This window comes from Symphalangus syndactylus, chromosome 14 (genome assembly GCF_028878055.3).
Source record: "Symphalangus syndactylus isolate Jambi chromosome 14, NHGRI_mSymSyn1-v2.1_pri, whole genome shotgun sequence".
In the NCBI taxonomy this organism is placed as follows: Eukaryota; Metazoa; Chordata; class Mammalia; order Primates; family Hylobatidae; genus Symphalangus; species Symphalangus syndactylus.
The window spans coordinates 50,123,694-50,136,941 of NC_072436.2; the positions used below are offsets into that span (position 1 = coordinate 50,123,694).

The following is a 13,248-nucleotide window of genomic DNA, read 5'->3' on the forward strand; positions in this document are numbered from 1 at the left end:
TCAAAAACGAAACAAACAAAAAAAAAAACCCCACACACATACACAGCAGAAGAAGACAGTTCACAGGGCAAAGGTAGTTGTCAAAGGACCAAACAGTGATGGCTGTAACCACAGAGGGGCTGAAGAAGGGGCCTGCAGGGAAGAAAGACAAGGTGAAAACGATTGCCACAGGTGGAGGGAGGCAGGTGGAAAGTGGATCATTTGAGTAACTGGCTGAGGAGGGTACCGGGAGTGTTAAAAAGTCTTCAGCAAAAGTGATATTTTAATGTCTTTAATAAGGAGAAGGTAACAAGGAAACTCACATTTACTATGTAAAAACTAATAGACTACATACTTTACATTAATTTTAATTCTGACAAAAGCCTATGAAGTAGGCATTATTCCATTTTACAGATGAGGAAACTGAGCTTTATCATGCTTAAAAATATGTATTGCTGTCTTGGGGTAAAAGGCAGGATATGACTACTAAATAATGAGGTTAACTGCCTAGGAGGCTCATACACTATAAATTCACCTTGAAAATTATTTATGGGCCTCAAATTTATGTTCCTGGGAAAGATGAGCAAAAGGTTAAATCATTTTTATTAGTTCAGTGACAATTCTGAAAATGAAACCCGGAAATGTACTCACTCCTAACCACTCCTTCTAATAATTTTCTTTCCTAGAGGGATGAAATTTAAGTGTGAAAGTAAGTAAGAGGTCTTGCTGTTATTTATGATTGTTAGCATCTAAAATGCAAATATTTGTGATTACAGAAGATGAGAATGACATAGAAAATTATAAATATTGCAATAGAAGACTATTTTCTTGGACCATGAAACCAATAGTGTGTATCTACTATGTTTTCTCCAAGCACACAGAACTCATGCAACCACCAAAAATGGAACACCCTATTTAATTCATCAAATATTTGAGTGTCTACTACTTATATAGCATTGCATCTTGCTAGGTACTATACTTTAAAACCCAAATACAGAATACCACTGCTATACTCCTGTAGTGAACTGGGAGATGTGGTGTAATAAAAGCAAGTCCAGGACTCTATTGTGACTTTAGACAGGTCAATCACCTCTCTGAATTCCAACTGCTGTCATCCATAAATAAAGTGAAGACTTTTCAACATGAAAAATGTAAAACATCAGAGGCATAAAGCTAACCTAGTCTTAACCTTCCTCTGCTTACTGACTTATTAAATGGGTTAAAACAGCAAGAGAGAATTTTCATATTTTATATTTTTATATTACTCTACACTAAGTGTTCTCAATGGGGCTGATATCGTCCTCAGGAAAATTTACTACTTTAAGTGTAAAGACATATATACAGTACATAAACATATATACAGATATACAGTATATCTGTACTATTAAAATTTCACAGGGAATGATGAGAAGGGCGGGTGCTGTGGCTCATACCTGTAAATCCCAGCACTTTGGGAGGCCGACACGTGAGGATTGCTTGAGCCCAGGAGTTCGAGACCAGCCTGGGCAACATAGTTAAGACCCCATCTCTCAAAAAAAAAAAATTGTTATAGGTGGCACACTCCTGTAGTCCCAGCTACTCAGGAGGCTGAGATGGGGGGGATCATTTGAGTCTAGGAATTTGAGGTACGGTGAGCTAGACTTGTGCCACTGCACTCTAGCATGTGCAACAGAGTAAGACCTTGTCTCCAAAAAAAAAAAAAAACAACAACAACAAAAAATGAAAAGAATGTTTTAAAAAGCTTAATAGGGAACAGACAGTGAAAAAAAAGGGAAGGTTGAAAAACACTGTTGTAATATATGAGGACAGATACAGTGGAACTATTAGTTCTCAAAATCACTACACTTGTTAGTTAAAATAAATCAATAATTAAATAAAATGTAGTTGATTTTAACTGATTTTAAGAGCTTTTCTTCAAGGTCTTGTTTTGTACCAGTATTTTAAAAATAAATAAATAAATAAATAAACTTGTGGCCTTTTATCTATCTACACAAGGCTGAGTAAGGAAACCAATCCAAATTGGGAAGTTAAAATTTACAATCAAAGATCATTCAAATCAGGTTAAAAGTTGTCTAAGGTAAGAAAATACCAGATGAGGAAATTTAGCATCCCACAGACATGACACATTAGTTTTTCTCTCAGTAGCTAAGGGAAAAAAGGTAGTTCATTTTAAAAGCAGAAGATAAGGAGGGAGGGGGCAGTGCAGGAGGGGGATACAGACTGTCAAAAACTGATGCATTTCTGGCTCACCCTGACAACCTTGAATGATCCTATGGTAAGTCTGCCAGAGTCATGCAAAGCACAGGGAGAAAGTGTCACCAGCTCTCTAAAACAGAAGAAGCCAGTACCAAGCTGTAAGGCCTGTAGCATTTAGCTGGCCTCTGAGGAATAACAGAATAGAACAATAGGTCCCACAGCCCACAGAGATCTCTCCCTCCCTTCCTTTTGTTCTTATTTTCAGTCTAGACAAGAACAACACATTCATTACATTGTGCTGCCCTCCAAATGAAAAGGGTAAAATTGTTCAGTGTTACATGGCCTTGTGTTATCACTGGAATATGCTTGTTTTACTCCCTCATACCAAAGCATGAACTCCCTGAGAGCAAGGTGTCCTGCCCATGCATGGTCAGAGCTCAGAAGGCATTCAAAAGTCTGTCCAACAGAAGTGACATATATTGCTTAGCTTCTTGTACGGCTCTTGCCTTTCCACATATAATGACAGGCAGAGGCCAGATTCTTACGTGGCTGCTCTAGGGAAGGTCTAGGAAGGGCTTTTACACAGCTTTTACTTCCACATATCCATGGAACATGGCGCTAGGAATACTGGAAGATGCTCAATCTGCCAACTGCCTCCCAAAAGACATCACACCCAACATCTTCCCATCCCCTAAGTAATATGACAGAATTACTATTCACAGACACTGTAGTCTTAACACTAAAAGAAAGTCTGCTCTGACAAATCTGCTAAAAACAAATTTTAAAAAGGAGAACTGTGGTCAAGATCCATCTATCCTTTAAAGTTCAGATCCAATCAGCTCACTCAACGAGCTTACTTAAAAACCTGATGTTTGAAATGGTTATACTTTCACAAGTACAGTAAGTAGGGAATCAAAGATCCAGGTTCTAATTCCTGCAGTGTCTAATGAGCAATGAACTCCTGAGCAAGAAGTATCAGCGTCTCTGAGCTGCAGTTCTTCACAGACAGACAGAAGGGAGTGGGCTCTTTCTTTCCTAAAGTTCCATTAAAGCAGGGGGTTTCAAACTTGAAGGTGCATTAGAATTTTTTGGAGGGCTCCAGTCCAGAGTTTCTGATGCAGTAATCTGGGATGGAACCAGAGGCTGCATTTCTAACAAGTTTTCAAGTACTCGCAGCAGCTGCTGGTCCAATAGCTACATTTTGAGAATCCCCTGCTTTAACACCATCCTATGCCCGAGTGGCTGAGAAAAAGGACCACATGTTGGAAAGACCACTGGACAGGCCAGAAGAATGGACTGGATGCAGCTCTGCTACTCAGTGCTGATGAAATGCAGTCAAACATCATTCATTCCAAAGAGCACCGTTTCATCCCCATCTAACATAAAACACCATATAGTAAGTTTGCCTCTGTTCTCTCTGCATTAACCTAAGAATGTTTGTCCTTGATTTATCCAAAGCAAAGGGCCAAAATAACTTCAGAAAAATCTTAAACTTCTCCCCTCCATGTCTATTTTAAGTAGTAATATTATAATAATACTGTGAATTTTATATTCACTGAACATAAAAATGTGTTGTTTTATTAGGAACCAATATTTTCAGTATAAGAGAAAAGACAAAGAAATATAAGATATACAAGACAGAAGAAATTAAGAAATTCTGGTTTTCGAAAAAAATGTATTTCTTAGCTCTGTCTACTCAAAGGGCCTAGAATCAGTAATACCTCAGTAGCAATGAGCATACTTAGCATCCAGATATTAGTCTACAAATACATTTCCCACTCAACAGAACTAAGGCTCCTCAGAGGAGAGGATTCCATGTCTTGGTAGGTGAGTTTCAAATATCTACTTGTCCCAGAAAACAAGGAAGTACTCAAAAACTAATAGCGGCACGTCAAAAGGCCACAGACTCCACTGGGGACCCACTGGGGTCATGTCAAAGGCTCTCATTGCCAAATATGGTGCAACTTGATTATGTAATAATAACAGCTGTAATTGATGGAAACACATTAAATAAAACCACTCATGTCCACAGGAATATCCAAAGAGAGAAGGGAAGGCGTAAGTAGGAAACTCTTCTACAGACTGTTGTTGACTAATAAATACAGAAGGAAGAACGTAAAATCATCATTTTGCAATAATAACTAACCTAGGCAAGAATCATTAAATGAATGCCAAAGCCATTAGTTGAAAGGTTGCTCATGAACAGAATATTCACACAGTGCCAAAGTATCACCCTGGAGATAGATAACTTAGGAAATGTAAAACTAATAATGCACCCTTATGGTGGAGAACGCTGGCAGTCACCTCCAAGTGACCCAACTTGGCTTCACTAATAATGGGAAGGCTATGAGTGAAGTGGGCTTCACCTAGAACTGACGTACCCCCCGACGTGAGGCAGTATGAAGTACCCAATACCACCACTGAGGTGTTCTTGCCAAAAAATATTTAATCTGCATCTAATCAAACCTCTCAACATATTTCCAGTTTACAGGAAATATAGGAGAGAAAGGAACAAGTTCAAGCATAACATGAGGAAACCATCAAATCCAGAATACAGGATACTTTACAAACAATTTGGCTAAATTCTTACAAAAGTCAATTTTCTTTAAAAAAAATAAAAATAAAAATGGAGGCAGGAAAGTAAAGAGAAACTCACTGCTTAAAAATAAACGATAAGATAACTAAGTATAGTGCATAAACCTGGACTATGATTCGAAAAGAGTTACAAAAACATTCTTGGCACAATCAAAGATATATGAATGTAGACTGAACATTAGGTAAAATTTTATGATACGTAGAAGACTGTCTTTAAGACAAGCATGCTCAAGTATTTTCAGGTGAAGTGTCATGGTGATAGCTGTAATTATTTTCAATAACAGTATACACACACGAACAAAATGTTAACAAATGTTGAATGTAAGTCAAGAGGTGAGAGTGTTCATTCTTTCAACAGTTCTGGATGTATGAACTTTTTCATGATAAAAAGTTGGGGGATATTATCAAAATGCAAAATAAAATTCTGTTCTCAGAGACAAACCTCGAAGAGTTTATGAACTCCAAGTTGAGAAATCACTGGTAAAAGCAATCATTTGCCTTGCTTTGTTTTGTGCGTGTACTTAAGTTATAATATTGTACTATAGTTATGCAAGATTTTATCAGGAAAACTGAATGAAGGGTACATAAGACCTCCCTACACATTTTTCTGCAAATCCTCTGAATCTGTCATTATTTAAAACAAAAAACAAAACACATTATAGATCTGCTGTCCTAATACCATCCACTTTGAGCACATCCTTAATCTGTTCCTTAAGCCCTTCCCAAAACCAATCAGATAAAAGACATGCTTTCCCTAAAAAGAGCCTTTCAAAATCCTAAGGATAGTCAATTCTTAATACAGCTAAAGTACTCACACACAAATTTGAAGAGAACTTGACATCTCTTGCAAATAAATGTCTCCCCAGTTCCAGACCCCTTGGTTTCCTCCATAGTCCCTTGTCACCTCACCCCAGGATGAAATCTGAATTCTCAGCTGCTTTTGTTTTCCAGATTCACATAATCAAGTAAAGCAAGTGAAGTGGGCCCACATCTTTGCATTGTCTGCAGCCAGCTCCAGAGCTGGATTCATTCAGTCTGCCAACAGCTGACAGCTCGGGAGAAGAGCAGCCACACCATTCAATTTCCCACATCTGCTACAATTCTTGCCTTCTGGGCCTGAGGAATAACTAGTGGCCTGGTAACTGCCTCTCACTTTCACCTGAAGAGTCAGAACAAATCTGTGATTTTTCCGAAAAACAAGTATTTGCACCTTTTTCCTCCTGAGATGAAACTAAGTGGAGGTAAAAAAAAAAAAAAAAAAAAAAAAAAAAACCATGAAGAGTCCTGTTCTCATCACGAGAACACGCTCCAACAACCCCTCCTGCTGGAGTTGGAACCAGAAGCACGTGCTGCAAAATCTCTCTCACTCAGCCTGCTCCCCACTTGCTCCCAGGTCCCAGCCAGGCCAATGCCTACAACTGCACAAGAGGAGCTAAGAGGAGCTTTGACATGCAGGCTTGGCAAGGGCATGTTTTCCAGGCTGCCTGCTGTACATGGCCCTCTATCCATAAGCAACACTTACTACGGGCAATGACTGTGCCCCATGCTATAGCAAAGGTCACTGTATGAAAACAGCACACAAGAAACATGGACAATACGGTAAATAGTTGATTGTGTTTGTGTAATACTTATTTGAGGACTCGCCATCTGGTTTTCATTTTACCTGAATACATGGGTTTTGCAATAATTGCTTTTAAAGGAGTCCCAAAACTACTTGTATCATGCATGTATCCAACATTGCCTGATTTTTCAGGCAAGAAAATACCTTTTGTACACAACTCAACAAAAGTGGGATACAAAAGCATCCATTACACATATCAGTATGTATTTTATAGTCATGTTCACAGAGACATGATTGAAAGGAAATACACCAAAGCACTAACAATAGCTATTATAAGGTAGCAGAGGGCCAGACGCGGTGGCTCACACCTGTAATCCCAGCACTTTGGGAGGCTGAGGCAGGTGAATTGCTTGAAGTCAGGAGTCCAAGACCAGCCTGGCCAATATGGTGAAACCCTGTCTTACTAAAATACAAAAATTAGCTGGGCGTGGCAGTGGGAGCCTGTAATCCCAGCTACTACAGAGGCCGAGGCAGGAAAACTGCTTGAACCCAGGAGGTGGAGGTTGCAATGAGCAGAGACTGCGCCACAGCACTCTAGCCTGGGTGACAGAGTGAAGACTCCATCTCAAAAAAATAAGAAGAAAGAAGAAGAAAGAAGAAAGAAGAAGGAAGAAGGGAGAAGGGAGAAGGAAGAAGAGAGGAGGAGGAGGAGGAGAAGGTGGCAGAAGTATAAGGATTTAACTTTTTCCTTATATTTTCCTATATTTTACACTTTTTTTTTTTACAGTGATCACGTATTGCACACTTATAATCAGAGCCAGGCTTAGGTGAAGAAGAGCTCTACAGAGAAGGCAAACCACATTTAGATTCCATTAGAGATGTGAAAGAGGACATATCCTGACCGGCCACAACAGCTGTGTCAGGGGAGGCAGCACAGGTTGAATGACACCATAAGAGTGAACTCTAAGTTCATAAAATTCCAAAAGATTACATTTAAAATTGTACCTACAAGTCTGCCAGTAAACAAGTCAAAAAGTGTGTTAATAAATATGCAAAGACTGTATTTTCCAGCAATACCACTCCCAACACGGCACCGGCAAGATGCACAGCATTCGGAATGGAGACTTTGGTAGGAAGGTGGTATTGATAATTCCATTCACAAAGAAGGTACTTCATAAATAGCTCAACTACTGTATTTAAATTATAAATAAGAAGTTACTGTTCCTTCAGTAAAATTTAAAGTCATCTTAAAATAATATTTTATTGGAAAGCATCCAATTTCCCACTGAGCTGTACACCAAGATAGGATCACTATAATACAACAGAATAGTCTACATCACAGTATGTCAAGGAGAATCTTTTGGCCATTCAAGCAATGGTACATTTTCATTTTAAAGTACCCATTATTCTCTTTAACAGAGAAAAGAGAGTGGTCACCTCATAAAATGTCACATCTTCAAATACTTATGAAAGGCTCCATCAGTTGTCCTGTGGTCCAGAGACAACAGTGTTTTCCAATTCTTACTGACAAATACCCATGCTGAAGATGACCATATTGTCAGAGACCCAGCAGAGAGCAAGGCAAAGGAGGAGATTTTGCTCTCTGGATAGCACACAGGAGATCAGGTTAGCCATTATCTCCCTTGACAGACCCCAGACTTGGGGAAATTATGGCTGGATTTAAAGTTATCCCAAATCTCCAATGCTACGAGTGAACCCTTTCTAGAATCTGTGAAATATGATATTGAATCCTACTCATAACTAGGCAAGTTAGGGGCAAACATGAGCATGAAGTAAAATTTCAGATAAAAATAATTTAAAATAAAATTGATTTAGTTCATTATAATCTATTACTATTTTTAAAGAATTTAAATATGGGCTCGTGCATATATTACATGCACACACACGGGCACACGTACACTTACTTTCTGTCTCGGTCACGTTCTCCTCTTTCCCATCTAAAGCTGCACAGTAAATCCTCATGCGACCATTTCAAGAACTATTTTTTGCTACTAAATTTTGCCAACAATCTGCTCAGCATTCTAGCAGATGTTTCTGTTTTCCAACCTCTGGGAACTTGGCTGGGTCTGTTTTCCTCCCCCGCATTAAAAATAAAAGAAATGGCACAAATGTGGCCTAATACCCTAGAGAAGCTTTTCTCCACTCGAAACTCTCCATCTCCCTATTCATGTGACCTCCATGATCCCTTTTCAAATTTTTTCTTTTCCATTAGAGAAGATGTTTCCAATTATGTCCCATTATGTTGCCAAGGATGACATCACTCAGATGTGTGTGTGCACTGCGTGTGTTTTGAGAAAATGCTACTGCCTTTTAGTTACTTGGAGACCATGTACTACAATTTAGGCCAACTACTCCACTGGACCTATGAACCCACAATGTCACAGGAGGGCAATTTGTTCAAGTAATCAGATTTTCCAAACAGAGTAATACTCTATGTTGTTGGGGGTATCTTTGTCTTCCATCTAACAATTTATTTAAAAACGTGTGTGACTCAATCTTACCTCAGTGACATCCATAACTTTGATGGCTGCCAACTGACCCGTTTTAACATGTCGACCCTGAAAAACAGAAAAAATAGATCAAAAATCGGCACCAAATTTTTTGCACAATCATTAGAACAAAATGGCTGAAGTTTCCAACAAATCGTATCTCATCTATACTTATCTCTTACTAACCAAAAGTGATGACAAAATAGTCCTGTGCTCTCTAATATAACAATATGGTTTATAATGAACCACACTTAATAAGCAAGACAACTCGTTGAACAAATGAGTTTTTGATAAAGCATCAATTATTTCTTTCCTTTAAAGGTTTAATTTACATAACACTATCTCGAAGAAACTTTTTTTTTCTAATAAGGATTTAACTTTTTCTTTATATTTTCCTATATTTTACACTTCTTTCCTTCACAGGTTTAATTTACATAACACTATCTCGAAGAAACTTTTTTTTCCTACAAATCATGTTGGCCTTCCTTTCCTTCTTAACTTGCTACAGGAAAAAAAAAATGACCCCAAAAAACCCTCTAGACATTTTATTGTCAAAAATGGATAACTGTAATTTTTCCCTGTGTATTCCCAATACCCATTCCTTTATTTCACAAGAATTACACTGAAAGTCTTCTTTGAAGCTCTCCTGCAGTCCCAATACAGGGACTGCAAGAAAGAAATAAGCTAAAGCATAACATGAGGAAACTATCGAACAAATTCATTTTTTAAAATTATTTCCCTCCTCCCACCAATTTCTTTATACACATCTTTAAAATTCTGGAATTTTTTTTAAATGTATAAAGAAACTGGGGGGATGAGGGAGACAGGTTTCTTACAGGTGTATTATAATGCCTCACCTAGAATCTAAAATCCTGTAACCCATTTATATCACTAGATTTCAGACATACTTGATATCATTTTCCTTTCACCCAGATGAGGAGTACTGGGTTTAATTACTGTCAGTCTTGTTACTCTCTACCCACTCTTCACAATGCCCTGCTGGTCATTTCTCAGGCCAGTAGCAAGGAGCATCCAAATATGCTGAGCATGATCTACTTAACAACTTTGTGAGAAATGGTCCTTCTGCAACATATGTAAAACAGAAAGAACATCCCTATATTTTCCAAAGCCTGTCCCTCTTGTGCTCTCATGACTTAAAGAGTTGTGAACTTTGAAACTTCAAATCTGAGGAGAGTTTGTGTAGGAACTCAAGTTACAACTTGGACAAAGCAACTCTATGAAAATGACACTGTATTACAACTATGACACTGAGTAACTGTACCTGGGTAAGACACCACTTGGTGTGCCTCAGGCTCCTATCTACATAAGTGAGATCATAGTAGTGTCCACTTCATAGGGCTTCTGTGTACAATAAATGGGGCACAAAGAACATTGTGTGGCACATGGTCAGTGGTCAAGCACAACCCTGGAACCTTGTTTCCCTAAATTAATGATAGCTCCTGTAGTTGTGACTGCCAACACAACCTGAAACCAAATGATGATTTTCTTGAACCCAAGGAGAAAGAGTAGAACTTCAGAGGATATAGTATTAAGTGATCCTCTCATACTTTCCACATAAGCATACAAAGTTCATCTCCTTGGCAACTAACCAACCTTCAAACCTGTGATTCACCCCCTGCAGTGAGTTTATTTCCAAATTACTAAAGCATATTTCTCGCTGACAGAAAACAAATGATGAGGGAAAATGTCACATGCACTGTCCCGGCTTTCCCTCTTTTCAAGAGGGTTAAGTATACTGCATTGGCAATGTGTTAGTAAAATGCTGGGGATGGAAGTGTTTTCTGAGTATCTGATATGGTAACACCTAAGATCCCTACAAATCAAGAAAATCCACAGGTCTATGAAAAAGCCTCCTCAGACATTTATAGAGTAGTACCTTTTTATTTCTTTTTTCAAACAAATCTTAACATAAATAAAGCCATAAGGAGCAACAGAAAACGGTCTATGCTTCCCTCTATGCCTAAACTCAAGACCACAAGTGTGTATCCTCAAGACTTAGTCAGAAAGTGGCATAAAAGTTGAGAACTGTGAATTCACTCAGCATCTGCTTTATAAAAAACATGAGTTTCCCTTACTAAGGGAATAGAGTATCAGGAACTAAAAACTAATCAATTATTTTTGTGATGAGGCCAGACCATGTGACAGCATCAGTCTTCATTATCACTTACTAGCTCTCCAAATTAGATCCATTTTAGATTTAAACCAGAAAATCATCTAAGAATTCTGCCTTCCTCCTTTCAAACAAGACACTGTACCGGGAAAAATTAATCTGGGACCCAGGCAGCTTCAAGCTCTCTTTCCTTGTCCATCACCCCATCACTGTATTTCCTCAGGAAAGTTGCTTAAGTTCTAGGAGTTTCTGACCCCGTGTTCAGGTGCCTCGCCCCCGTTCTAGAGTCAGGCAGGTGGTAGATCAAGTGCAGAGAGTCTGTAAGGCCTTAGCCCTGACCCTGACACCCAGTGGGCTCTTGGAAGGGATTCATCCTCATTCAACTCCAACAAAGGCCCATGCTGATTTCCTTTCTCCTTTCTTCTTGTAGACTGCAATTGTCTCAAATGTAGTCAATGTAGGCCCATTTCTAATTTTTGAAAGGAATGGCCAATATAAGGGGAGGGAATGGGGTGCTAAAATAATGTACTTCTCTATTAAAAAAAAAAAAAAAAAAAAAGGCCGGGTGCAGTGGCTCACGCCTGTAATGCCAGAACTTTGGGAGGCCAAGGCAGTGGATCACCTGCGGTCAGGAGTTCAAGACCAGCCTGACCAACACGGTGAAACCCCAAATCTACTAAAAATGCAAAAATTAGCCCAGCGTGGTGGCGTGCACCTGTAATCCCAGCTACCCAGGAGGCTGAGGCAGGAGAATCGCTTGAACCCGGGAGGTGGAGGTTGCAGTGAGCTGAGATCGTGCCACTGCACTCCAGTCTGGGTGACAGAGCAAGACTCTGTCTCAAAAAAAAAAAAAAAAAAAAAAAAAAAAAAAAAAAAAAAAACACACACACACACAAAAAAAGCAAACTTCTAAATTTGAAACTAATAGTAATCATCTACCTGCTGAGATGGGTCACCTTTGTGTAAAGGAACCAAAATGGCCAGCAAAAATAGTCTTGGGAGAAAAACTAAAGCCGGGACTCAATGTACTGAATGTTAATATTCATATAATTGTGTGCTAAGGAAGCTACACCAAGAGTTTTTTAAGGACAAAAGTTTGCCTGTGATTTATTCAATACTACCCAAGAGGGAATATACTGACTCTCCTCTCAGGGTAAGCTACAAGCTTAAGCCTGCGCTAGCTGGGTGGCCCAACTCACAAGGGAGATCCTTACCACACCTCTCCTGGCATCTCTTTAGCTACAACACACGACCCTCCTTCATACCACCTGAAGGACATTTAAAGAGAAAATGAAAATGCACGTAACCATAAATGGACTGCATTATGCTGGGAACTTAAGGACACAGGAAAAGGCATTACTCACTGATGTTTGGGGCTAGACATCTATTATATCACCCCATTTTGGCCTCTATAATGTTTCTTAAGGGCTGCTTCATCCAGCCTACTCACTGAAGATGAGCAATAAATCACGTTCCTTCACCTAACTCTAGATTACTGGATCACTCTGGACCCACCTGATGCTGGGTCACTCAAACACCTAACTTTGTGCATGGAGAGATTTTGAATTTAATATTTAACAGGGTCTTTTTTTTCCCTTGTATCATCCATTCTTTAAATATGTCAGTAAATTACTTGGTCAGTATTAAATATACATACCTAGCATCCATTTATGAATGTTACTCTCTTGTCCTATTATCTACATTTCTTGGGCACAGTATCCCATCCAGCGATAAAATAAATATAAAATGCCAGATGGCAGAGATTAAAGATTCATGGTTTGCTTTATTTATACAGTACCATGTAAACATTAATGTGTTTTTAAGACAATTAGTGATTTAAAAGCCCCCAAATACTATTTACATCTATTTTCTCAACGGATCCTAAAAAATCCTATGAGGGCAACAAAGCAGGTCACTAGCCTATTCTACAGATGAGGAACTTTGAATTTTCTTCAGTTATCTGCCCACGGTACAATGGCAGCAGGATCCCCTTTCCACAGTGATTTTATATATATACTTCAAGAGAGGGACTCCTACTGTTTCTACTAACCCATCAAATTTCTATCAAAATATTTTGTTTTCAAAGAAACAGCTTAAGTTATTTCCCCTCTATGCTTTTAAGGGTTAGCAGACATAGCATGATTTAGAATTAAAATTTTTCTTCCAATCAACATCATTTCACGTAGCTTGAATGGCTCAAATAACCAGAACCGTTATCCCCTTTGACAGAGCAACCTTCTTAGTTTCTGGTTCATTTTTAGTCTTTAAATTTCAGA

The 13,248-nt window shown here is 38.7% G+C and overlaps 1 protein-coding gene across 50 annotated transcripts in view; it reads right to left on the reverse strand.

Moving 5' to 3' along the window:
• The window catches only part of MAP4K4 (mitogen-activated protein kinase kinase kinase kinase 4), a 197,225-nt gene that overhangs the window by 96,518 nt on the left and 87,459 nt on the right, over nt 1-13,248 (reverse strand). For all 50 annotated transcript variants that reach the window (XM_055243556.2, XM_055243532.2, XM_055243538.2 and 47 more), the window contains one exon: nt 8,854-8,910. In XM_055243556.2, coding sequence (XP_055099531.1) covers nt 8,854-8,910 — 57 coding nt within the window. The remainder of the gene's footprint in view (nt 1-8,853; nt 8,911-13,248) is intronic.